Here is a 27,278-nt window from a genome sequence, read left to right as displayed (position 1 = left end):
CGGTAACTGGTAAACAAATACTCTTAAAGTTAGAATCATCAACTTGGATAATCACTGAAATTTAATTTGTGAAACTTTCGTACTTGTTGGTGGTAGGCAATGAAATAGCTCTTGGCTTAGTGACAAGGTTTCCTTCTCTTTGGAAACTGCCTCTGACTCAGAAGAAGGCTGGTGGGGGTCTGCATCACTCATGACTGTGCCTACACCCTGCTTTGCCTACTGTGTGCGGTGGTTGGGTCATAGGTGAATGCTTCATTTCAGCAGTGGCCATCACATAATCCCAGAAATTTAGGAAGTTGAACTGAGAATCACAGAGGCCAGGAGCTTCTGGTAGTTAAGTTTCATTATTGGCAGTGCCCCTGAGGCCTGTGAACTCCCCTAGCTGAAACCTGCTATGTTTTACCTGAGAGCCAGTTGCTGAACTCTTGCTAAGCTTCTGTGATTGTACCAGCATATTCTTAAAATATGCTGTTTAATCTAGCACCAGTTGGTGTCTGTTCTTGCACCCAATGAAATTCAAGTATTATGTTAAAGTCTTATTTCTATTATAGACATTTTCCTCCTGTAAACACTAATGCCTTTTACATATCTGCTGCCTACTAACCATGCATGACAAATATTTTTCCTCTGAAAACTTTTACTCAAATTAGAATGTTCATACTAACTAAATAAAACAAAATGTCAAGGATACCCATATTAGAAAATCTACATTTAGTATTGTAATTTACTGAAATAATATTGTTGACAGAGTACACCCTTAATCTAACTATAAAGAAGGTATTGACTCAAATTCTAATTAATTTAGATCAATTCTGTTATATTTTTAGAACAACCATATTCTTAGCTCATTTCTACTGTTCAGTGTGCTACATTAATTTTTGATAATTCAATGTCCTTATCAGAGTGGTATAAAAGATAATTGTTAAAGGAGATGGTGTAGCTCAGAATCAGCTCAGATTCAGCTCAGAATTTTAAATATTGTTATATGTCTAACATAGTTTTTTTAACAATATAGATTCCCTAAGAATATTTATAATTTTTTTAAATGTACAACTTCTTTCCACTTTACTAACGAGGAGTAATAGCTTCCTAGGCAACCTTTAGGAAATGTCAAAATAGCATTTTAAAAATGAGGGATCAAGTGAATCCTTATCTTATTTACTATACTTGCAGAAAACCACTTATCAAAAAATTCATCTTATTCTTGGTAGATAAAGTAGCAGCTATTTTTGTCCTTTGCTCCCTTGAGAGATAGTCAGCTTCTTCCCGTCTTGAAACAGATCTTTCCAAATGCACATATTCAGTCTCACACTATCATGGGTACTCAATAAATATTGTGGAATGAAAATTTCTCTCTCTGAAAGGCTAATGAAGAACAGATGTAGGTAAAAACAAGATGGTGCAGCTAGTGGAGAAGGAGGAAGCTATAAAACATTATTGTGAGCAGAGGCGATAAAAGAGAACTATCAGTTGTCTGCTTAAATGGAGTCCTTGGATGTAACCGAACAGCTGATAAAGTAGGTAAGAAGAAAAAAGATGACCTGCAATCTTATTTTCTCTCTATAGGTTACAGCTGTGATTCTTGCAGAAATAAAATGCATTTCTGATTAATTTATAAAGAACATCAATCCTATAGGTCTTTATAACATTAGAAGCAGTTACATAAAATGTGTGAGTCTTAGGAAGTATGACAATGGAGATCCACTCTAGTCATGTTTAATTAGTAAAGTGTTTGATTCTTTCTTTTGGTTTCGTTTGTTTGTTTTGATATATATTTAGATAGATTAACTTCAAATCCTGGTAATCTTACCTATAAAATATAGCTCTTGGCTATACTTATCATATTTCACTCTATTTCACCAGTGACTATATCCTGGAGCCTGTAGGTGAAACATTCTGTGCCTTTTTTTTTCTTATCTGTCTTTTACTGTTCTCATCTATGTATTTTTTTCTGTACACCTGCTGACTATTTAGGGAAGGAATACTAAGGATCCTGAGACAATAATGCCAAACAATATATATTACATTTTTTTATTTTCAAAAGGAATTTGCCCAAATGATTAAAAACATGTGGAGAATTACTCATCCAATTGGACCTACTAGTCAATTCACCTAGTTGTTTAGACCATGGTTATTGCTTCTCAGAAAATAACATGGTGTCAAAGGCACAGTCACTATTTTACTCAATAAAAATTAATTGATTTCAATTGAATTATAAAATTCTTTTTGGTTACCTATCACTGAACGTTTGACCAGGAAGTTCAATCTTAAATGATCATTTCCTCAAGGGTTTTCCTTAAAATACTGGAGCCAGACCTGGGTGTTGCTCCTAGATAAAGAGGTTTCCCTGGGTAGATGAAGTTTTGTAACTCGCCTTTTGCATCATGCTCTGGAGGTGAATAATGTTTGTTAAAATGTTAATAGTTCTGAAAAATATTGTAGTATATAAGTTTAATTTATCCATTAAATAAATTTATATCTATTTAACTCCCTAGGAACTAATCTATAGAATGAATTTTGTAAAAATAAGGTTTTAATTAGTATTTCTGATAAATATCCATAGAAACCACACATTATTTTTTAATTTCTTAACCTCTTCTGAGTCAAATTCATTTTATTTTATTTTTACTTTTCATTCTCACCCAGGGATATGTTTACTGAGCTTTTTGAGACAGAGGAAGGGAGGGAGGAAGGGAGGAGGGGAGAAAGAGAGAGCGAGAGAAAGCGACACCATCACTGTGAGAGAGAAGCATTGAGAGGTTGCCTGCCACCATATGTGTGCACTCTGACCAGGGATTGAACCATCTGGCCAGGGTGAGTCATGTCCATTTTAAAAGTTAATGAAGACTATACATTTTAAAAATATTTTTATTGTTGTTCAAGTACAGTTGTTTCCATTTTCACCCCACCATGTCCCCCCACCCCACCCATCTCTGCCTCCCATCCTCGAACCTACCTCCTTTGGCTTTGCCTATGTGTCCTTTATACATGTTCCTTGAGGGCCTTTCCCCTATTTTCCCCCATTATCCCTTTCCCCCATCCCTTCTGGTTACTGTCAGTTTGTTCTTTATTTTAACATCTCTGGTTATATTTTGCTCACTTGTTTGTTTTGTTGATTAGGTTCCTGTTAAAGGTGAGATCATATGGTATTTGTCTTTCACTTCCTGGCTTATTTCACTTAGCATAATGCTCTCCAGTTCCATCCATGCTATCATGAAGGATAGGAGCTCCTTCTTTCTTTCTGCTGCATAGTATTCCATTGTGTAAATGTACCATAGTTTTTGATCCATTCATTTATTGACAGGCACTTAGGTTGCTTCCAGCACATGGCTATTGTAAATTTTGCTGGAATGAACATTGGAGTGCATAGGTTCTTTTGAATAGGTATTTCAGGATTCTTAGGGTATAATTCCAGCAGTGGAACTGCCAAGTCAAAAGGCAGTTCCATTTTTAGTTTTCTGAGGAAATTCCATACTGTTTTCCACAGTGGCTGCACCAGTCTGCATTCCCACCAACAATGCACTAGGGTTCCCCTTTCTCCACAGTGTCTCCAGCACTTGTTGTTTGCTGGTATGTTTATGATGGCCATTCTCACTGGTGTGAAGTGGTATCTCATTGTGGTTTTAATGTGCATCTCTCTGATGGCTAGTGATGCTGATCATCCTTTCATATATCTCTGTATTTCCTCCTTGGAGAAGTGTCTGTTCAGGTCCTTTTGCCCATTTTTTATTGTTTGTCTTCCTGGAGTGTAGTCCTGTGAGTACTTTACATATTTTGGAGATCAAAACCTAGTCCAAGGTATCACTTGTAAATATATTTTCAAATACAGTTGGTTCCCTTTTCATTTTACTGCTGTTTTCTTTAGGCACATTGAAGATTTTATTTTGATGAGTCCCATTTGTTTGTTCTTTCCTTTATGTCCCTTGCTCTAGAGGACATATTGGTGAAAATATTGCTATGTGGAGTATCTGAGATTTTCCTGCCTATGTTCTCCTCTAGGACTTTTATGGTATCTGGACTTATATTTAGTCTTTTATCCACCTTGAATTTATTTTTGCATATGGTGTAAGTTGGTGATTGAGTTTCATTTTTTTGCATGTAGCTGTCCAGATCTCCCAACACTATTTGTTGAAGAGACTATTTTTACTCCATTTTATGCTTCTGCCCACTTTGTCAAATATTAATTGACCATAGAGACTTGAGTTTATTTCTAGATTCTCTGTTCTGTTCCATTGATCTATGTGTCTGCTCTTATGCCAGTACCAGGCCATTTTGATTACAGTGGCCTTGTAATATAGTTTTATATCAGGTATTGTCATCTCTTCCACTTTGTTCTTCTTTCTCAGAATTGCTGTGGCTATTTGGGTTGTTTATGGTTCCATATAAATTTTTGAATTTCTTTTTTATATTTGTGAAATATGTCATTGGTATTTTAATGGGGATTGCATTGAGTCAACAAATTGTTTTGGGTAGAATGTACATTTTAATGATGTTAATTCTTCCAATCCATAAACACAATGTATGCTTTTATTTATTTGTGTTTTTAATTTCTTTTTTTAGTGTTCTGTAGTTTTCTGAGTATAGGTCTTTTACCTTCTTGTTAGGTTTATTCCTAAGTACTTTATTATTATTTTTTGCTATAGCAAATATTTTTTCCCTGATTTCTGATTCTTATATTTCATTGTTGGTGTATAAAAATGCCTTTGATTTCTGAATATTGACTTTGAATACTGCTGTTTTGCCACATTCGCTTATTAGTTGAGTAGTTTTTTGGTGGAGTCTATAGGATTTTCTATGTACACTGTTATGTCATCTGCAAACAGTGACAGTTTTACTTTCTCCTTTCCAGTTTGGATGCCTTTTATTTCTTTTTCTTGTACGATCACTGTGGCTAGAATGTCCAATACTATGTTGTATAGAAATGGTGAAAGCTGATACTGTTTGCTTGTTCCTGATCATAGTAGAAAACTTCTAGTTTTTGCCCATTGAGCATGATGTCAGCTGTAGGTTTCTGGTATGCGGCCTTTATTTTGTTGAGGAATGCTCCCTCTCTTCCCAGTTCACTGAGTGTTTTTATTATAAATGTGTGCTGTACTTTAGCAAGTGCTTTTTCTGCATCTATTGATATGATCATGTGATTTTTGTCTTTCCTTTTGTTTATGTGATGTATTACATTTATTGATTTGCAAGTATTATACCATCCTTGCATCCCTGGAATGAATCCCACTTGGTCATGGTATATGATCTTTTTAATATATTGCTGGATGCAGTTTGCCAATATTTTGTTGAGGATTTTAATGTCTATGTTCTCCTCCAATATTGGCCTGCTATAAATGTTTTCTAGCCAGAAAAATCATATATATGTGAACATTAAATTTGCATAAATTTCTAAATATTGCATATTATTTAAATGTTATACTTAAAATCCACCCCTGGTACCATGTTAAAGAAACCTGAACATTTTGGTTCACTTACATATTAAACTTTCTTTTAGGTGCCACTATCATGGAGAATACTCATCTGTTGGTAACTGAAGATTTACAATTTTACTACTGTTTTTCATGTAATGTAATATGTGCCTTTTGCCTTTGTTGTAATTCTTTTCCTGCAAGTGGAAAAATGATGTTATAAAAAAACAAGAACAAGAAGGTCAAGGTTGATTTCCCCTTTTTATGTATTCTAAAATACAGAATTTAGAATACAAAATTGTAAATGCATTTCTTTAGTGGAAAAAGTTCAAAAAGATCAAATGTTCTTATTCTCTTTGTATTAATGTTATTCAGAAACATAATATTGAGTCAGTTTAACAGTCTGTAAAAACATTTCTGTGCTGTGCTGTGCCCAAAAGCAAAAACAAACAAACAAATAAACAAACAAACAAAAACAAAACAAAACACCATGTACTCTATTTGGTTGAAGTACAGTCGACTTCAAATATATGTCTAAGGATGGTGTACAAATAGTTTTTCTTTTATTGTTCTTTTTTTCTTCCATGTAAGTTAGAATGGTATAAGTAAACAAATTGCTTTTGCTTGCAATTTAAAGTACTCTGTCTTTGTACTTCTTACTGAATCAAAAGGCATTTGTGGAAATTACCATATTCTCTCCAACATAATGTACAGGAAATTATTCCTACATTGGTAATGAAGTTGGAATCTTTATTTAAAACATTTTCCTTTGGTGTCTTTTTGCCTTTTATTTCCTTTTATTTTTCTATTATTCATCATAATAATGCAAAGAATTACTGTATTTTCATCCCAAACAGATACATTTATTTTAAAATATCTATATCATTTTAATTTTATTACACCTTACTCTTAAATATTTGACTTTTTTGGAAATTGTGAAGATGAGAAAATGGAAATGAAGATTCTATGAATATTAAGAGTAATTTAATTATAGTAGAGTTTATTATACTTTAACAATAAAGTATATAAATACCATTATTTCCAATTTACATCTAATTTTTAGGTAGACTAAGCTGTTTTCTAGACATGACTGGGAGATGGTAGAGGTAAGACTTGAACCCAGGGATTTAAGAAATACTTGCAAGGTTAAGTATTTGCTTTTTAAAATTTACTTAACAATTTCAAAACAACTGATAGAACAATTTTTTGGAATGAAGTTGTAAAAATGAATAAGAATTTGCCTTTAGAGGAGCATATTCCTAAGGATAGGAACTGTTGGGTTAAGTTTTCACAGTAATGGGGATCAGTTTCCTCATTTTACCATGGTATCTAACTCTTACCTCTGTTTTCCCATGCTTGTTTTTCCTGTCCTAGGATCTGAATTCATGGTCTGTCATATATAAAAACGCTCATAATTTTTAATGCATAATACTCACATATTTTTATATCTTTTCTAAAGTATTTCCATCCCCCAACCTCAGTGTGAAAGGACACTTAAGTGGCTGGCCTAGTTTGGAGTCCTGTCTGTTGTTTATTGGCTGAGTTCACACTTGCTGCTTTTCCATCTGCTACAATTTTAGATCAGTAAAATGTTCCTGAAATATGTGGAAAATGTCAGCCATACTCCCCAAAAGTGCTGCTTGCTTGCAAACTGATAGTGTCCTGAGGTGACTGACTTTTTTGCTTTTCCCTAAAGATTAACACTCATCTTTTTTTTCCCCATGACCTAGAGTTTATTTAAAGGACCAAGACAATTTGGACATGGTTTAAAGAGCAGAGAAACAGCATTTGAAAAGTAAACGTTGTTCTACTTGATGATAGGCACTTAAGGCTATCTATGCTATATTTATAAGATATTAGTTGTACACCAGAATGATATAACAAGTTTTGGTCATGCTTTCATATTTAGCCAATGTACAAATGGGTTTCCTTTCATCTAAATCTTAATATATCTGGTAGAAGATATTTTATGTTTAGGAATAATATCTAATAGCTTGATTTAATCATTCAGGTATTTATTCTGAGCAAGACTCTACTTGGAACTGCACTATGAGGACACAAGCTGTATGCAGTAAGGAACTTTCTAAAATTGTATTTGCTTGGGTATAAGGGTCATTTTTAACTTAAATATTCTTTTTTTGCATTTAGAATTTAGACAGAATTTGTCTATTTTTTGAATGCTTATATGTAAATTTACTGTACTTTTCTTAGCTAAGTTAAAATTAGATTTTTTTTTCTCACAAGCAGTAAGGAAGATGTGGGAGTAAGGCTGAAGACAGTGGCTCAAAGGAGCAGGCATTAGTGAATCTTGAGTCTGTTGTGTTGAACTGTCAATGTTTCTAGCAACACAACAAGGTCTGTCCAGAAAGTTTCTAGTTATTCACTATGAAAAATACAGACATTTATTAAAGAAGATGCAAGATACAAGAAACATTGTACATAGGACAGTGACACCTCAGTCCCCCCCAATGTAGGCACCTTAGCACCTCCCACAGTTTTCCCAATCACCATCAGTTACCCCTTCACATTTTCCTGAATCTCATTGATGGTTGGTCTGAAACCTCTTCAAATGTGACTTTAGTTTTGGCAAAAGCCAGCAGTCACAGGAGGGCCAGTCTGGGCTGTAGGGGCACTGAATCACCTGGGTGATTTGAAGTTTTGCCAAAAAATAAAACTCTGTACGAGATATGATGCATGAGTGGGCACCTTGTCATGAGGAAGCTGCCAATCACCAGTTTATCATAGCTGAGGCCTTCTGAATCAACTGAATAGTTTCCATGGAGGAATGTTTAAGCTTAATGCAAAATTTGATGCAGATTCATTGCTCTACTCAGTCATTTCAAATGTTGACTACAGAGTATACACGCTCACTCAGCAGCCTTTACTACCCTTATTGACCAATACAGTGAAGTCATCATTGGTCACACATGTGCATTCCAGTCCAGGCTGGCTGGCTGCAAGGTTACATCAATGTCACACAACCATTCTCTTTATATTAACAATGGTTGGGCTTTTTCCAGACAGACCTCATATATGCTTTCAGTGTATGTTGGATTTTAGTGGTAATATTTTTTGTTTCTTCTAGAGACATTTATTGGAATATTGCCATGAGGTAGGGTGGAATTCACCTGCAATGTTTTTTGCACCAATAATCTTTATTAGTTGAAAGTTTGTTTTAATTGTATACAAAGTGTCAAGACTATACAATCTTGGGAGTTTGCATGTTTCTAAACTGAAGGCATTGGACAGTTATGAACAGAGGTGATTTTCTGGTTCTCATCCATTCCACTGCTTCGTGATCACACTGGGGCAGGCCACTTTACCACAAGAAGGGCTGATGGGGGAGGAGAGGTGGAGTCAATTTTCAGGGAGAGCTGTCAGCAGCAATTTGCTAGACTCTCAGGTATGGAACTGCTGAGATTGATTTTTCTTCCTACAAATATGTTATATCCTAAATCTTGACCTGGTCTTATTACTAAACTTTTTGTACTGTTTAAGAGTTTAGACTCTTTTGAACTGTTCTCTCTTTGCTGTCACTTGTTGGAATATCACTGTAGCAATCCCACTCACAAGTCCTGTCTGAATTTGGGATGAAGGCATCCACCAAAAAGAAAACTGACTAGATAACCACAGGCAACATAAACCTAGTAGGATTCCACCTAGGAATTTGGACTTTTTACAATGTGTACTTGAGGACTTCAGAAAGCAAAGTGGCAATCAATCTGCTTCCTGGAAATGGAACGTAAAAGGTAAAAGGGGCTCTGCTGAAAGAAAACGAAGAGTGAACTAAAGCATAAGTGTATCTTAGAGATTTTGAGACCCACTTTCTATATTTCTGCTTCACCTTGGCCTAAAATTTTCATGATATCATTTGGTTCTCAACAAAATTCCCAACACAAAGTTTTCCCTTTGTGAAAACTTTGACTTTCTCAAAGTGTGGACAGTTGGTGACAACAGTGCTTATTATTTTGTCAGCTGCCTCTGGGTCAAGACTGACATTTTGGCTACCTAGTTGAAAGGGTGTTAAGGAATTTTAAATAGTTTCTTGTTAATCTCCTCAGAACTCTTGTCTTTTGGTTGGCTGGACCTTGATCTTGCCAATTCACCAGAGGCTCCAGAATCGCATTACTGACCCCTGGCTTGGGGTGGGGATATACTGCTGCCTTCCCTGATGCTGCCCAGATGAATAGTACTTATTCCTATATTCTTAGTGCTCGCTTACCCAGTAGCTTCTGGCTACTTCTTCATGGACCTTTAGTGCACAGTCCTTTGTTGGATAGCTTTCTCTCTATTGCTGATATATTTAGACCTCTTTTCAGTATTTCCTTCTCTTTATAGATGAGTAAATTTCAAAATGTTTTTGCTTCCAATATATACTGTACTATAAGTACCTGAGCCCTCTATACCTAAGTGTTATGAGATACAATCCCAATTTGTACCGAGTCCTCCACTGGGCCTTTTCTTTAAAATGGAAAGTAATGCTTTCAATTCTTTCACTGGGAAGGCAGCACTTGGGACTTTGGCTCACTGCTTCTAGAAACCTAGAAAAGATGACCAACTAAAACATATGTCCCTGTCTTTTCTGGCCATACTGTAGGTCTGCATTAATGGGAAGGCAGTGTAGTTTGTCTAGTGTTCCATACTTAGGCTGGTCTGGGACTTTTACTATTTCTTCCTCAACAAAGGTTCTAGCTATGAATATATGTTTGATTATAGGAAGTTATAATTTATAATGGTTCCATATGACTGTGCTATGTTTTTTTAAACATTGTGGATTTGATTCTTTTTTTAAAGATTTTATTTATTTATTTATTTATTTTTAGAGAGGGAAGGGAGGGAGAAAGAGAGAGAGAGAAACATCAGTGTGCAGTTGCTGGGGGTCATGGCCTGCAACCCAGGCATGTACCCTGACTGAGAATTGAACCTGTGACACTTTGGTTTGCAGCCTGTGCTCAATCCACTGAGCTATGCCAGCCAGGGTGTGCTATGTTTTTAAAAGGGCTGTTTGATTAGTTTCTACCAGACACAAAAATAGGAAAAATTAGAATGGCTCTTCTGCTCCTTTGCAAAATAATAATAAAGAATAATCACAAATAAGAACAATAACAAAATATTTTTTACCTGCAGCACTGAAAACTTTGTAACCTTTATTTTACCCATTGAAATTTGACAACCAAAAAATACAGATCTAAATGTAGGGTTTAAATGTATTATTTTACATATATCCTCAGTAGACTTATTTTTTCACTCTCTATAAATGATTTCTCACTTTAAAAATTTTAGCTTTATTTTATAGTTCAGTGTGATTTTTGGATTATTTGTTTGATGGTTTGCTTCTTTGTTGTAAGTCAGGTCTGACTTTTTTTGTGTGTAAGTTGGTCCTAACTAAAAAAATGCATTCAGAAGTCAGAAACATTATACTGATACCAAGTGTTAAAGATAAAAACATTAATGTACTCAGATGTAATGCATTCCACAGTTAAACATTCAACATTACAAGATTGGCCTGTCTTAAGCTTTTTATGAGTGTGTGGGTGAGTAGGAATGGAGAGGTTTGTCAGTAAAAAAAACTGCTTGAGGAATTCAAGTCAGTTGCAAACTGTCAATATGAGTTATCGCCTATAAAAAGGTGCCTATTGTGTGGAAATCATTGTTATTCTAGAAATAATTGCTTTTAGCAAACTTTGTAGTACATTCAGGAGTTGTTGACATGAAAACTATGACTAAAAGCTGTGTCTAATGGCCTGGAACTAGGTCTGATAGTGAAAAATCGACAGTGCGGTGTTTGAATATCTATTGTCACCATGAACAAAACAACCAGGTCAAAATTCCTTAATACTAATGTGAATAGCTGCTCCTAGACATGACGTCGAGTTGTGCTGGACTCCTTTTCAGAAGGGCACCATGTGTCCACCAATATTCCACCTCCAAACAGTGCTGTGGTAATCAAAGCACAGTACCGGTTATTAGCAACAGATCATTTACAGTTGCTTTAAATCATGTGTTGTCTTTCAGTTTAGACAAGATTAAGAAAATTGTGGGAAAAATCTTTATCTTAGCCTCACCCTTTTGTTCATCATTCTTAAGCCAATGATCCAGCTCACAGTGTGGTGCAAGCTGCTAAGGATGCCCATGGCTGATTGCCAGGCACGTTTTCCAAGAAGAATGGCCAGACTTCTCATCAGTCAACATGGCACTCCATCTTCAACAGCAGCAGCCAGTCCTGCTGAATTACAAATGCTTGGCAGCCTCTCAAGACTTGTCATGACCATTTCTATGAAGAGGCCAGTGAGGTTTTATGTGACAAATAATTTGCCCTCGATGCTCATTTGTCTGGATTTTGGTTTTTGTTGTTTTTTACCATAGTGTTGATCTTTGTTAGTAAAGAATATTGAACAATAACTTTATGCTACTGTAGGCTGTTTCTAACAGTCCAGAGGTAAAAGGATGAGTACACAGTGTCCTACTGATCGACTATCAATGCAAACTGTGCAGGATGACTAGACAGAGCTGTACTACCGCAAGTGTCTTATCAGCTCACCCACTCTCCCTTGGCAATGCTTTTAAGGGACTCACCAAAGACATAAAGGGAAAACAAACAGTACTTTCCCTAAACCATTATAACTGCTGGTATTTCTGTTGCTTTTAGTATACTGCAGAAATTGCCATGTAAAATATTTTATTCTTTTGCATTGAAGTGAGTTTTACCAAGAAGCAGGAATATGGGGGAAGACAGTGGGAAATGAATGAGGTTTGGGAAATTAATGGAGATTTAAGTGGCTGTTTTTTCCCCCTTGTGGTTGATAATAATGTTTTAGACCAGTGAGTTTTACTTCTATACATACATGTCCTTTGTTTCTAGTGACCAGAACCAAACTCAGTGAATGCACTGTGTTGATGAGTACAGCTGAGTCTAAAGATAGATTTGTTTCATTAACATAGTGTTTATGGCCTTGGTGCATATTCCCCTGTTAGTAAATTGTGCTTCAATCTGTATTTGGTGTTCTTTGATATTATACTAATATCTATATTGGTTATTAAACCATTAAAATGCTCACATATATACTAGTAAACAGGTTTTGCTTAAGTTTCCAAAGTGTCTCCAATATCATCCTGATCTTGATGTATAACATTATAGTAGTTTCAGGTGTACAATATAATGATTACAATATAATGATTTAATATTTGTATGTATTGGAAAATAATCACTACAATAAATCTGGTTAACATCTGTTAGCACACATAGTTGAAAATTGTTTTCTTGCAATGAGAACTTTTACAATATGCTCTCTTAGCAACTTTCAAATATAGAGTACAGTGTTATCAACTACAGTCACCATGCTGTAGACCAAATAGGACTTTACATCCACAGGACTTATTTTATAACTGAAACTTTGTACCTTTTAATCCCATTCATCTATTCTGACCATCCTCCACTCCCTACCTCTGGCAAACATTTATCGATTCTATGTATCTGTGAGTCTGAAGTCCATTGTTTTTTAGACTTCATGTGTTAATACAGTTCTCTGTTTTATTTATTTCATTTAACATAATGCTCTCAAGGTCTATCCATATTGTTGCAAGGCAAGATGCCTTCTTTTTTTATGGCTAAATAATATCCCATTATACCTGTGCACCTGTGTGTGTGCGTGCATGTATGTGTGGTATTTTCTTATCAATATATTCATTGATGGATACTTAGGTTGTTTCCAATGTATTGACTATTTTGAATAATGCTGAAACAAACATGGGGGTGCATATATTGAATATATTTTCAAGCTATTGTTTTCATTTTCTTTGGATAAATACCCAGAAGTGAAATTTCTGGATCATATGGTAGTTATTTTTTATTTTTTGGAGGGACCTACATACTCTTTTCCACAGTGCTATAATAATTTATATTTCCAATTTACATTTCAAGGGTTCCCTTTTCTCCACATTCTTGTCAACTATTTTTATTTCTTGATTTTTTTAAATAATAGCCATTCTAACATGTGTGAGGTGATATCTCATTGTGGTTTTGATTTGTATTTACTGGTGGTTTTCTTTGCTTTCAAGAAATTTTTGACTTTACTTTTTATTTTGTAAGCCTTATTTTTTTCTCTTGTTATTGTGTTTGCATTTGGTGACAGCCAAAAATAATTATTACCAAGATTATTGTCAAGGAGCGTAATGCCTATATTTTCTTTTAGGAGTTTATAGTTTCAAGTTTTACATTCAAGTCTTTAATCTATTTTGAGTCAATTTTTGTGTATAGTAAAAGATAGTGGACCAATTTCATTCTTTTTTATGTGACTGTCCAGTTTTTCCACCACCATTTATTGAAAATACTTTTTTTCCACTGTATATTCTTGACTTCTTAAGAAGTCATAAATTAATTGACCCTATATATGTGAGTTTATTTCTAGGCTCTCTACTGTTCCATGGATCTGTGTCTGTCTTTATGCCAATACCATACTGTTTTGATTACTATAGCTTTATAATATAGCCTGAAATCAGGGTGTATGATGCCTCCAGTTTTGTTCTTTCTCAAGGTTACATTGGATATTAGTATTATTTTGTACCAAGAAAGGGTATAAATGAGTATTTCTAAACATTTTAATATTTCTTATTTCTTATTTATTTTTTACAAATACAGCATGACCTATGACTACCATTATTAGTAGTACTACTAATAACATCTTTCATTCCTTACTATAGGCCAGGTATAGTCCTAAATATTCTACTTATATTAACTCATTTAATGCATACAAAAATGCAATGAGGTACTATGAGTATTTCTAAACATTTTAATATTTCTTATTTCTTATTTATTTTTTACAAATACAGCATGACCTATGACTACCATTATTAGTAGTACTACTAATAGCATCTTTCATTCCTTACTATAGGCCAGGTATAGTCCTAAATATTCTACTTATATTAACTCATTTAATGCATACAAAAATGCAATGAGGTACTATTAGTATCATCTTCATTTTTACAGACAAGAAACCAGAGGCACTGTGAGATTAATTAACTTGTTCCAAGTAAAAATAGTAGTATGTGACATAATTGGGAGTCAAACCTCCATAGCCTAGTTTTAGAATTCAGGATCCTCACTACTACTGCTGCCAGCCTGACTGAGCAAGCATCCCTGACTATTCCAGGTCAGGAGTGTTGCATTTTCTTCTTCAATAAACATATAGACTTGCTAATATATTTGTTTAGATTCAAGTTTACTGGAGCCCAGCTTAGCTTTGACCTTTGCAGATCTGGGTTAGCTTTCATCTTACTGCAAGTCATAAAGCAACTGGGTATTTAGTTTACCTGCAGAAGGCAGTTAGGCAGCCCTAGAGGAACCTAATTAAAATGCAGCACATTTCCAAGGCACCATATCTTGCTGTGTTGCCATAGAAACAGTGGGAATTTCTGGTCATTGACCTTTAAGGGAGTCTGAGGATACATTTTCCTAAGGTTCATAAGAGAAGCTACCCCAGTACAATATCTATAGTTGCAGGATGAACTTTGGAAAGCTCCTATGTAATCCAACCTGACTTTAGAAGTAATATATATCAGCAAAACTTACTAAAGGCTCAAACTCAGGCTTTTGGAAGGAATTTTTTAAACTGCTTTCACTATACCATTTGTGCTATTAGATTTTTAAAACATCAAAGGTACTATTGTAACAGCAAAAAAATTAAAGGAAAATATTAGATAATTATACAGTAGATATCAGAACTGAAATCATATTTTGAAGTAGTTTGTGTTATATTTATTCTGTTGCTTTTGGATTCTTCAAATCCATGCTTACACAAATAATAAAATATAGCTTTATTATATCCAAAAATATACCTAGAAAAATCAAAGCTTATTATAAAATGTTAAGGTGTTACTATTCTTTGGAAATACAAATATTTAATTCATTATGCCTTTTCTGGTTTATTCACTTATAAATTCAGTCATTACATTCCTGTTAAGAGAAAATCTTAGCTAAACTTTTATACAGACACACACACTGTTTGACAGAAGTTGAGTACCTGTCACTCAACAGAAAAAAATGACAAAACCTGCCTTACTATAGACTGCTCTTATTATATTAAATATTTATCTTCTGGAAATAGGTTAGTCTGTGGTCAGGATATGCACAGTTTAGTTATAAGGAAACATCAATCAGTGGTATCAGGGCCTGGCCAATTTCTCCTAGAATTAAAAAGATATCTCCACATATATGAGGATCACTGATCCTGGACATAGATAGCTGAAGAAAAATAGGAACACACTAATAATCACATGTAGAAAAGTGAGACTACTACCCACTTCCTAGACTTCTGGAAGATTCTCTTCTATAGCTGTGTGTGCTCGCTTTGAGAGACAATGTTGCGAGGGGGCTGAGAGCACAGAGTCTATCCCTGTGTTGATTGGGACTCCCGCCCTCCCACTTGCTTGCTGTGTGACTTTGAGAAAGTTACCTGGCCTGCAGGCACCTCAGTTTGCTTGTGTATGAAACGAAGCCTGTACAGGATAGGATAGGCAACAGGGTGGCTGATACTATAATAACTATGTATGGTGCCAGGTGAGTACTGCAAATATAGAGGGACCACTTTGTAAAGTATATGAATATCTCACCACTATGCTGTAAACCTGAAGCTAATACAAAATAATATTGTAAACTATAATTTAAAAATAAAAATTTAAAAAGTCAATGTTTAAAGTATACTGCAATTTATATCTTTACAACTACTTAATCTTGGGAAACTTTTAGTTATCAATATGACAGCATGTGTGAGGTAGAGGAAGATAGAGTGATATACATACTTCTGAAATTATTTTGGAGGTACTTGAGCAAATATTTTTGGCAACAGCCACTACAGGATCTGGAAGCTCATGTGGCAGAGTCGAACCTCCCTTCCCCAACTGCACTGGGCAGGCCAGTAGCCACTGGTCATACATGGCTCTTGAGTACCTAAAATATGGTTACTTAGTCCAAATGAGATGTAAATCCTGTAAGTGTAAAATAAGTACCAGTTTCAAACCTTAGTACCAAGAAATGTAAAAAAAATATCTCACCAGTAATTTTTGTATTGATTACATGTAGAAAAAATATTTTGGATATAAATTAAATAAAATATGTTGTTAAATTTTGAAGTAAAATGAGGGTAATAGCACTTCTTAGGGTTATTTTGAGAATAAATAAGCTATTATTGATAAATCACATCAATATTTGACATATAGTCAGTTTTAAAAACTCTCTCCATTTCCAGGGACAGAGCAAACAGGGAAATGCCATCCTTGTTATGTTCCTGCCCAAGATACAATCAACACAGTGGGGTTGGTGTGAACCAGGAAAACAGACAGCCATCAGCATGGTGGACAGAGAAGTCAATCAAGTTTGTAGTTAGAAAAATGATTTTTGATTCCTCAGTGTAGATGTAGACGATGCTATCTCAGAATTAATCGTGATCCTTAAGGTGTGTGTGTGTGTGTGTGTGTGTGTGTGTATGTTTAATCCAACAGTTACCTGCTAGATGAGCCAGAAGGAAACAACTTGAATCTCACATTGGTGGGGAGACGTGAAAAAGATCCAGGTTGGAATGCCAAACCACATAATAGGTTCTTGTGCTGCCAACTGTGTGCCAAAGCCCCTTGACCTATTTTGCTAAAGCCCTTTGGGAGTCTTATGAGGCTGAATCATTCAGATCTGGAAACATGATGTCTGCAAAGCAAACCTAGGACTAGACTGACCCTTAGGCAACTTGTCAGGTGAATGTCTCAGCAGTGGATGTGAGGCAGCCTTCCTGAAAAGGCTTGTACGCCTTACACAGCTTTTTGCTTTAGTGACTGGCACAAAAGAACCAATGCTGGTGTATATCATCCCAGGTATTTTCTATGTGCATATTAGTACTAGAAGTCTTTTTGTACAAAGATATCTTAATTTTCCATGTTATTTTCCTAATTAGAAATGCTCATTAATGTACATAAATGAAACAAGAGACTTACCAGTTTTCTCCAGTTTGAGATTGCACAGGCTGCTTAACACAACTAGTAGTCTCTGTCCAGTTGGGAAAAAAGAGGAAGTTTCTGTGGTGGTCATTCTTACTTATGTATATAGTCATTATACACATTCCTCCTTCCTTCCTTGCCAATGCCTAGCCTGTATCAAATTACTCACGATTACATATAATCTGTCTAGAACTTTTAGAATATTCCTTCTTAAAATTATACTTTCTAACAGTGATTTTTTTATTCCTATCCCTCTACCTCCTCACCTTTGGCAACCATCAGCTTGTTCTTTATATCTATGGACCTGTTTCTGTATTATTTTATTGATTTTGTTTTCTTTAGATTGTATTGTACATATAAGTGAGATCATGTTATTTGTATTTTTCCATCTGGCATTTCAGTTAGATGCACCTTGAAGGTATTATGCTATGTTGTCACAAATGACAATATTTCATTATTTTTCATGGCTGAGTAATATTCCATTCTATATATGTACCATCTTTTCTTTATACATTATTCTATTAATGGACACTGATGTTGCTTCCATATCTTGGCTATTACTAGTGATGCTACAATGAACATAGGAGTGCATATATATTTTCGAGTTAGTGGTTTTATTTTTTTTAGATAAATGCCTAAAAGTGGAATTCCTGGATAATATGGCAGCTCAATTTTTTATTCTTTTGAGGAATCTGTATACTGTTTTCTATAGTGGATGCCCTAATTTACAGTCCCACAACAGTGCATGAGACTTCCCTTTTCTCCACATTCTCACCAGCCTTGCTGTTTGTCGATTTATTGATGATGGCCATTCTGACCAGTGTGGAGTGATACCTTCTGGTGGTTTTAATTTGCATTTCCCTGATGACTAATGATGTTGAGTACCTTTTTATAAGTCTGTTGGCCATCTGTATACTCTTGGGAGAGAAGTCCTCTTCCCATTTTGTAATTGGAGTGTTTGGTGTTTCTTTGTGTGTGTGTGTGTGTTGTTGTATGAGCTCTTTATACATTTTGCACATGAACTTTTACCGAATATATTGTTCAAAAATATCTTCACTCATTCAGTAGGTTGTTATTTTGTTTTGTTAATGATTTCCTTTGCTATGCAAAATATTTTTAGTTTGATGTAGTCCCATTTGTTATTTTTTTCATTTCCCTTGCTCAGGGAGATAAATCCAAGAAGATATTGTTAAAAGCAATGTCAAAGTTTACTGCCTATGTTTTCTTCTAGAAATTTCATGGTTTCCATCTAACATTTAAGTTTTTGATCCATTTTGAGCTTATTTGTGTATGTAGTATAAGAAAGTTGTCTGATTTTATTTTTTTGCACATATCTGTTTAATTTTGCCAACACTACTTATTGAAGAGACTACCTTTACCCCCACTGCATATCCTCGCTTCTTTGTCAGGGATTAATTGACTATAGAAGTGAGGATTTTATCTCTGGGCTCCCTGATTCTATTCCATTGATCTAACTACTTTTAAAAGTGACTATGACATCTTTCCCCTGAATGGTTAAAATTTTAAAAAATGAACAAATTTTTGTTAATTTATGTATAGTTTTCACTCTTAAGTTTACTGTCAGCACCTATTAGGAGTTCATGGATCTTCCTACACAGAAAAGAAATTTTCCTAAAGCTGGAATTCATAAGTTTAGCAGAATTTAAAGGGGTCTATGAGACTTTTATAAATCTGGAGAATTACCACTTCTTAAGGTAGTTTCTGGAGATCTTTATTAAATAAAATAACGAAAGAAAATTTTGTGTTAACAAAGTTAACCCAAAAAATGAAAGTTAACATTCATTTCCTCAGAGCCTTTAATGAATATCTAAAGGGGATGTGGTAAAAATCCTATTTTACATTCACCCTTCCATGGAGACCACTTCTGCAGTGTAGCCCCTTAAGGCGCCAGTGCGCATGAGAACACGCTTTAGGCAGCACTGCTTCCCGTTCTCTCTAGAGTAAAAGGTTAGTGTTCTTTCTCAGGTGTTTAACAGTTCTAAAATTTCTCTTCTTTCAGATGGTGGTCAGCAACTTTATATTAAGTTAATTGTTGTTTATAAGCATGTTGTTTATAAACATGATTTTATTAAAGTGAGATGGGATAAAAATAAGATTTTTGTAATGAGATAACATTTTATTTTAATTTTCACCATTTATATACAAACACAAATTAATAAAACACATCACAAAACAGTAAAATTTCATAGTTAATATGTATAGGTGCATAGTTTCATGCTCACATGTTTTTAAGTATTGTATATATGGACAGATTTCACAATACATCATTATTATTAGACAGAATCATTGAAAGACACCTAAAAATCTTATAATCTTTTAATATATGATAGTAAGTCACAACTTCTCAACAAGAGCAACAAAAAATAGTGAGGATTTAGGAATAAGTGGTAGTCACTTAGGTGTTTTTAATTTGCTTTAACGTTTTATACTTGAAGCCACAGTACTCACACAGCACACAAGGACCTGCTACCTCATATTCACTTCAGTGAGAGGGAAGCACCGGAATGCTCAGTGGGGTCAGGTGCAGGTACTTCGACCACTGCTGATGGAAGACTTCAAAATACACTGTAAAAACTTTGGGAAAATGACTGGGCATGTTGGAACTGAGCACTTGTACAGGATGGAACATCTGTCAGCAGACCTCGAGAAACTGGGAGCGAAGATCTTTCTTAGGCTTCAGGTTCATAGTCTTGATACCCTTCCTAATATTAGGGAAATCAGAAGGACAACATGCGAAGTTAGTGTGAGGGCTCCATAATCAAGGGCTTAGGGTGAGTGAGATAGGGTACGGCTTGCCACTTTGAATAAAGGTCATACTCATAACAGTTCTGGGACTATTCTGCTACATCCAACATAATTTTTGATAGTTTTGTCTGCCTGTCAAATATAAAACTGAATTATGCTGGTGGTCAGGGTATCTGGATTCTACTTTTACATGTGCCATTTAATGATCATATGACCTAGTCTTGCAGCACAATTTACTTGGCTTATCTGTCTATCAGTTTCCTAAACTGTAAAATGTGAGAATCAAATCAAGTCACCTATAATGCCTCTTTCAAGCTAAGATGCTCTAATCATTAGAAGGAAACTAAACATGTAAAGGCTAGTTATGTTTTCTCTCCTTTTATTCTCCCAATTCATGGCTTCAATTATTTCTTCTAAAGAATTCTCCTCCACCCAGCCCAGGCACACAGTATGTGGATAACATCCACAATAAAAATATTAGTGGCCTTAACAAAAGTGGTCAGTTAGTCCTTCTAAAGAATAACTAATGATATCAGGATCCTGTTTAAAATAAAATACTTACCTTCAATAACTCAAGCTGCTGTCTCAGCAAAGTACAAAGTGAATTGAAAAGGCTCTAGTAAGTACTCTATAATTTGTCTTTGACCCATCACTGCAGCTGTAATCTGTCACTACTCTCTCTGTTCCCTAAGCTTGACTCCTATTCAATTACTCACTCTTCCTCAGACATAGATTCTCAGACATGCGTGCCTTCACTTCTGATGCACCCTGGTGCTAGAATGTCCTCTCTTCACTTTAGCCTATCAAATCTCCCAGCTCCTCCCACCCCACTCAACACCACCTCCTCTGTAAAACTCCTCCCAATTGATCTAAACAGACCTGTTAAACTGTTATACTTTTTTGTCTAATTTGTATACTTTTGCTTCTGTGATACCTGGTGCAGAGAAGACAGCTAATAATGTGTGTTTAAAAAATCATGAGAAATAAATGAAGAAATGAATTTGTATTTGTTTTTACCTGTAGCCCTCTGTCCTGGTACTATCAATTACTCTTATTTGCATTTTCTGTAGTGTTCAGCCTTGTGCCATGCATAAAAAGACCCCCAAACATTGGTAAAATCTAACTAAGTAAAGAAACAACTGAATTTCAATTTTTATAAATGGGGTTACTAGCAACATGCCTTGTAATGATGCCATGAAGAATGACGTATAACCTAACTACAACACACTTTAACTCAATTTCTAGTGAAGCAGTAACACATTTTCTTTTTTTATGACATTGGTTTTGGTATCACGGTAATATTATCTTCACAGAATTAGTTGGGGCATTCTCCCTTGTCTATTTTTTTGGAAGAGAATTTAATTAGTATTCATTGTAATCAATTGGTATTATTATAATTATTCATTAGATGTTTAGTAGAATTCACCAGTGAAGTCATCTGGTCCTGAAATTTTCTTTCTGGGTAGCTTTTAAATAATAATTCAGCCCCTTTCCTTGTTATATATCTTTTCAGATTTTCTGTTTTATTTTGAGTCAGTTTCATTCATCTAAAAGTATTTTCTAATTTCCCTTCTGATGTACTTTCTACTAAAGAAATATTATTTTCAAATTAATATAAAAATCAAATCATACTGTTTAAAATACTATATTGAATTATATCAGTTGTCACAAATCATTCATTTATCATCTTTCTACTTGTGATTTTTTGGTTAACTTTTTTACTATGCAAACATCTCACTAGAAATGTATGACAAGTAGTAATTACTTTCTTTTGGCATTTAGTTGATTTCTCTAGTTTTCCATTTTGGAATTTATTGTAGAATGTAAGAGTTCTAATAAAATAATGCTTAAATGAAAGCTGGCAAACGTTTTCTGTAAAGGGCCAGTTAGTGGGTATTTTAGGGTATAGGCCACATATGGTTTCTGTTGCTACTGCTGCTTTTCCTTTTTTAACAACCCTTCACAAATGTAAAAACCATTTTTAGCTTGCAAGTTGTCCACATAAAATGTATCTTGGAGTTGGCCAACTTGTTCGTCTAGAGTGTAAGTCATTCTCACTAAGGAGAAATGTGTGGGAAATCTGAGAGGGACAGATTTTGGTACTGCTTATTATAAAGACCAAACTTAAACTCCCAAACTTTAATTTTGGAGTTTTATATATATAAACTTTACCTCAGAAGGCATTTCATAAGTCTCATTGTCAGGATCCCCGGGCATATCTTCCAGAATTCCTTCCTGTGGAGCTCCTTCTTCACCCTAAATTTAAGTGGAAGCACAAAACCAATATGATGAGGCACCATTTATCGGTTTTTAAAGTCACAAACATTTGGAAAACATCTTGTGTACAATACCAGCATGGATGTCATAAAAATGGCACTCTTGAATATCACTTCTGGCATTCTAAACTATACAATGTTTTTGGAAAAACATTGAGGCAACGTGTTTATTTACTCTACATATGAACAAGTTTTTGCCCAAGCAATTCCCTGGACAGGAGATAGTTCAAAGCTATAGTCCAAAGATGTTTTTTATAGGATCTGTGACAACAGTAAAAAGTTATTAACCTAAATGTTCAGTGGATGAAAAAGAGCTAGGAAAATCATCATTCACCAACTCAGTAAATAATGACACGTATTAATGTGATATGAGAATTCCATAACAAAATGAGAACATATTTCTGATAAAATGTCAGGATAAAAAGTACTGTGTATGTTGTGGACACAACCTGTGTAGAACTCAGATGCAAAGGTAAAACAATTGAAAGAAAATACAACAAAATATTAAAAGTACATTTTGTTGGATAGTGTGTATTTTTTATTTTTTAAATCAATTTTTAAGTTATAATCACTTATGATGTAAAAGCATACATATTTTGTAACGTAGTTTAAATTATGGCACATAAATTTTTTCTGAAATTTCAAAGTTTAAACTATATATATTTGGAGGAAGAAAATCAAATACATGGTCAGTTTTTCAGGTCTCTCCCCTTAGAAATAGGATACCACAAAATTCAATCTGAAACTATTGTGATTTTATTATTCTTCATTAATCACCCCTTATTGTTTTGCATTTATTCCAGCAAAGTAGTTATCATTACAAATTAAAAGAGCAGAGAAACAGTGTGAGCTTAAATGGATTTACTCAGAGATCAAGTAGCCCCTCAATCAATGCAGCTATGTCCAAAATTATGCCTGACATAAATAATGTCTCCACATATCTTCAGCATGAAGTGACAGGAAGGAGGATAAGAAACTGGCTATGGCTGACCTTAAGAGAAGGTCAAACTAATGCTGATGCCTGCATAGGGCAGAGAAGTTTACAGATCATCCTCCCCTGACCACCTTTTTTCATAAACCAAAAAATCTCAAGTTATATATAAAAAATTTAATATAAACCATTCTCCAAATACCTTTTTCTAAATGCAGAGTAAAGGTGTTGTTTTCATAGTATTTCACCTCCAAGTACAAGTCAAGAATACAGATTCTGATGCATTGTAGTTAGACAAAAGGACTGTAGCAGCACAAATCTGAAGCTCAAATCCTAATGCCTCCATATTCCAGATGTTTTGTGATGTTAGACAAGTGACTTCAGTTTTCTCTAAGCACAAACAGCTTTAATAATAAATTGAGACAGCAATTTACCTGTCTTAATTGGGAGGAGCCAATAACATCATTTATTCTCTATTCGTATGTATATAACTTTTAGAAATAGTCAAGTATGTGAAGAATAGGTAAATTTCCTGTTCCCATGTATTTTTAAACTAACAAGTAGAGACTTATTTTTCTAACCTGCTAGAGAATTTTATGTAGACTGGACAAGTAAATATGGCAGAACTGACTTGTTTGCTGTTCAACTATCACAAATGAGGTCTACTGTAAAACTAAAGCTGGTAATGTTACTGAGTGTGTGTGTATTTTGGTGTGTCTGTGTACGTCCTTCAACATTCAGCCGAGTAACATTGGGTGATGCTTATGAATTCTTTGGCTCGACTGATCATGCTTTGGAAGCAAATGAAATCCATCCATGTTAATTTTAAATACTGATTCAGTCAGGTAGTGAGAACATAACAAAAGCATGTGCATTTTTGAGCATGCATTTACCTAATCTTTTTAAAATTACACTTGATCACTAATTTTAAACTATATACAGGGCGTAAAATTGCACCCATATATGTAACCAGTTTATGTCCTTGAGAAATTATCTTATAAATCAAAAATATAAAAGAATTGTAAAACTGGCTTAATTATAGGGCCAGGATTTGAGAAACCACAGAGGTAATGCTAACACAATATTAAAAGAGAGATCAAATAAATGATGAGAGAGAAGGTAAGCTACAAGAATAAAGACACATAAACAAATGAAAGAAAGAGGAAACAAAGATATAAGAATGAGCAATCCAAGATAAAGTCCAAGATATTCAATAACTATCTATGTTTCACAAGAATAAGCACCTACTTTCAGAAATGTTTACTCACTAAAGGAATAAAATATATGTTGCTTTCACAGGTCTGATTCTGGAAAATGAGATTGCTGATTTCATTAAAATAAAAAGGCATTAGCCCTGGCTGGCATAGCTCAGCGGATTGAGCGCAGGCTGCGAACCAAAGTGTCGCAGGTTCGATTCCCAGTCAGGGCACATGCCTGGGTTGCAGGCCATGATCCCCAGCAACCGCACATTGACGTTTCTCTCTCTCTCTCTCTTTCTCCCTCCCTTCCCTCTCTAAAAATAAATAAATAAAATCTTTAAAAAAATAAAAAGGCATTAATTTTTAATGACTACAGTATTATTAACAATTGTGAAGATCTTAAATAACTGCATTATATTACACGAAGTGGAGAAAGCTTACAGATCTTTGAGGCAAACTAGCTTGGGCACATCTTCCCAGGGAAGCTTGGTCTTAGAGGGGTTTGGCGACTTACTCAGAGTGAAATTGGCAGAGGTGACTCAGAGACTGTGCTCTTAACCACTGCCATGAGAGTTTTGACATTCGAAATGTTTTCTTCAATTAAATTATCTATAGATTCCAGTAGTTGAGAAAAAAAAGACATTCTGTTATATCCTTGATTAGGCTTGGTCTATGCCTTTAAAACCCAGTTAAGAGTTTATTGCTGGTAAACAAAATTCTCATAATTTGATTGCTTAAACACACCAAAGAAGTCTACTCACAAACAGTATGATTCTTGAAACATAAGTAGCCTCTGCTCTATGGTATTGTGTCCTCTAACCTCAGAGGCAGGTTCTGTTTCCCTGCCTCTGGTTAACAGTCCTGAACCAGGGAAACTTTGCTTCCAGCCTCTACAAAGAAAGTGACACAAGGAAGAGATAATCAGAATAAAATACCCTTTGGAGTCTACGGACCCTTCTATTTTACTGGCCTTCATGGCTGTCACAGACTCAAAAGGGAGATGCCAGGAAGCATTCATGATTCAAAATTTGTTCTTTGGCAAATCCCTATCCCCCAGCTAGCAGTAAGTGCAATGAGGCTATGATCAGAACCCTCTCCTTAATTCTTGAGAATATTGCAGAATCTGCTGCTAAAGCAGTAGCTGCCCAAAAAACCCCTAGGGTCTCTCACAAAAGTTGTTTTTGATAATAGGATAGCCCTTGATTCTCTTTTAGCTGAAAGAATGAGGTGTCTTTGCTCTGGGAAAGTTGAGACTCAGCTCTGTAAGATCACGGAACAAGCCCACTGGCTTAAGAAAGTGACACCTTCACTGGAGTCTTTCTCTGAAGCCTTTGATTCTGATTAGTTTGTGCCTTGGGGACCATAGCTCCAAAGTGCACTGCACACATTGGGGATGATCCAGTTTATAATAACCATAGTAATCTCCCTGATGCGCTGTATTTTCTCAAAGGCTTCAAATGCATGTTTGCAGTTGCTAATCACCAAGTAAATGATCTCATTAAGAATAGCACATAAGATGTGAAAAGAATAACCAGTTTAAGGAATGTAAACCTTAACCTGTGACCACTGAATACAACACAGATTTTGAAAAAACTACAAGCACTCCAAAGCTGTAATGGGGAGTAGTGCTAATGCCTTAAATCTTTGATCACATCTTCTTCCATCTAGGCTGAGAGTCTGATCAAAGGGGTGCCATGCCCCAAATGAACATGCTTATGCTAAGTCCCATGTCACCAAGCAGACTTTAGCCATCCAAGTAATTAAACCAGTCAATCAGGAATCACCAGATCAGCACTAATCTGCCTGAAGTCTATGCCATGCCCTAAAGGAAAGTAACCTTTTAATAACCAACATGCTTTTTAACCTAAGTATAATTTCCTCATTTCCACTCCCTTCTGCTTATAAAAGTCTCATTTCGTACAGCTGCTTGGAGATCCTTTCTGTCTGCTAGATGGGATGCTGCTCAAACTGTGTTTTGCCCACATGAACCCTTAAACATGTCCCAGTTTTCCTTTTGAGAAACATAGGTTAATAACTTGTGTAACAAAATTATTTTTGTTCAATTGCATGACGTATTTTTATTATATATTTAATGTCACTTACAATGGAGATAAAATTGCTTTCCCAAACCACCTTCATACCTAAAACCTACAATCGCCTGTTGTCCTTGTTAAAAATGCATCCTAGGGTCCTGTGAGGGTGTAATACATTCCTTGGAAATCATTACCCAGTATCACTGTATTTTCGTAAACTCTGTGGCATCATTTGGTACAGACTATAGCAATTACCTGCTGTTAGTATGAAGTCTCTCATTTTGAAGTCTGTAAAAGACTGTTGGCAAATGGTCAGATTTTCTAAAGACTCTGAGACACACTCAACGGTGATATTTATAACAACAGAGCTTCAGTCACTACCAGGCATCTATGCCTCAAATATTCAAAGCAGCAGAAGCACTCTTCTCTCCACTTCTTTTACACTGCAAGATATTTTGTGTGGAACTATTATTTTCTGCATTGTGAAACAATGATAACCAACCCCGAATAACTCAACAGCTCAAACAATGGGGATAGGGGAGAGAGAGAGTAATTCTAAAAATAAATGTAGAAACTAAACAAAGAACTCTAACTAAAGGGGGGAATAAAAAGCTTAATTTAACACTCATCTTAAAGAATCCAGCATTTTTGATATGAAATCAAGCACAGAACTTCTGTTCAAG

At 35.0% G+C, this 27,278-nt stretch overlaps 1 protein-coding gene across 6 annotated transcripts in view; it reads right to left on the bottom strand.

Moving 5' to 3' along the window:
• Positions 1 to 19,711: 19,711 nt before the first annotated feature.
• SNCA (synuclein alpha) overlaps positions 19,712 to 27,278 on the bottom strand; it is a 119,820-nt gene continuing 112,253 nt past the window's right edge. For all 6 annotated transcript variants that reach the window (XM_036026473.1, XM_036026461.1, XM_028506427.2 and 3 more), the window contains exons 5-6: positions 22,329 to 22,412; positions 19,712 to 20,113 (exon numbers count right to left, since the gene is read on the bottom strand). In XM_036026473.1, the coding sequence (XP_035882366.1) occupies positions 20,081 to 20,113; positions 22,329 to 22,412 (117 nt within the window). In that variant the 3' untranslated portion in view covers positions 19,712 to 20,080. The remainder of the gene's footprint in view (positions 20,114 to 22,328; positions 22,413 to 27,278) is intronic.

The sequence above is a fragment of the Phyllostomus discolor genome, chromosome 1, assembly GCF_004126475.2.
Source record: "Phyllostomus discolor isolate MPI-MPIP mPhyDis1 chromosome 1, mPhyDis1.pri.v3, whole genome shotgun sequence".
Classification (NCBI taxonomy): domain Eukaryota; kingdom Metazoa; phylum Chordata; class Mammalia; order Chiroptera; family Phyllostomidae; genus Phyllostomus; species Phyllostomus discolor.
The sequence above is the reverse complement of the archived record's forward strand: the minus strand, read 5'-3'. Positions and strand labels throughout refer to the sequence as shown.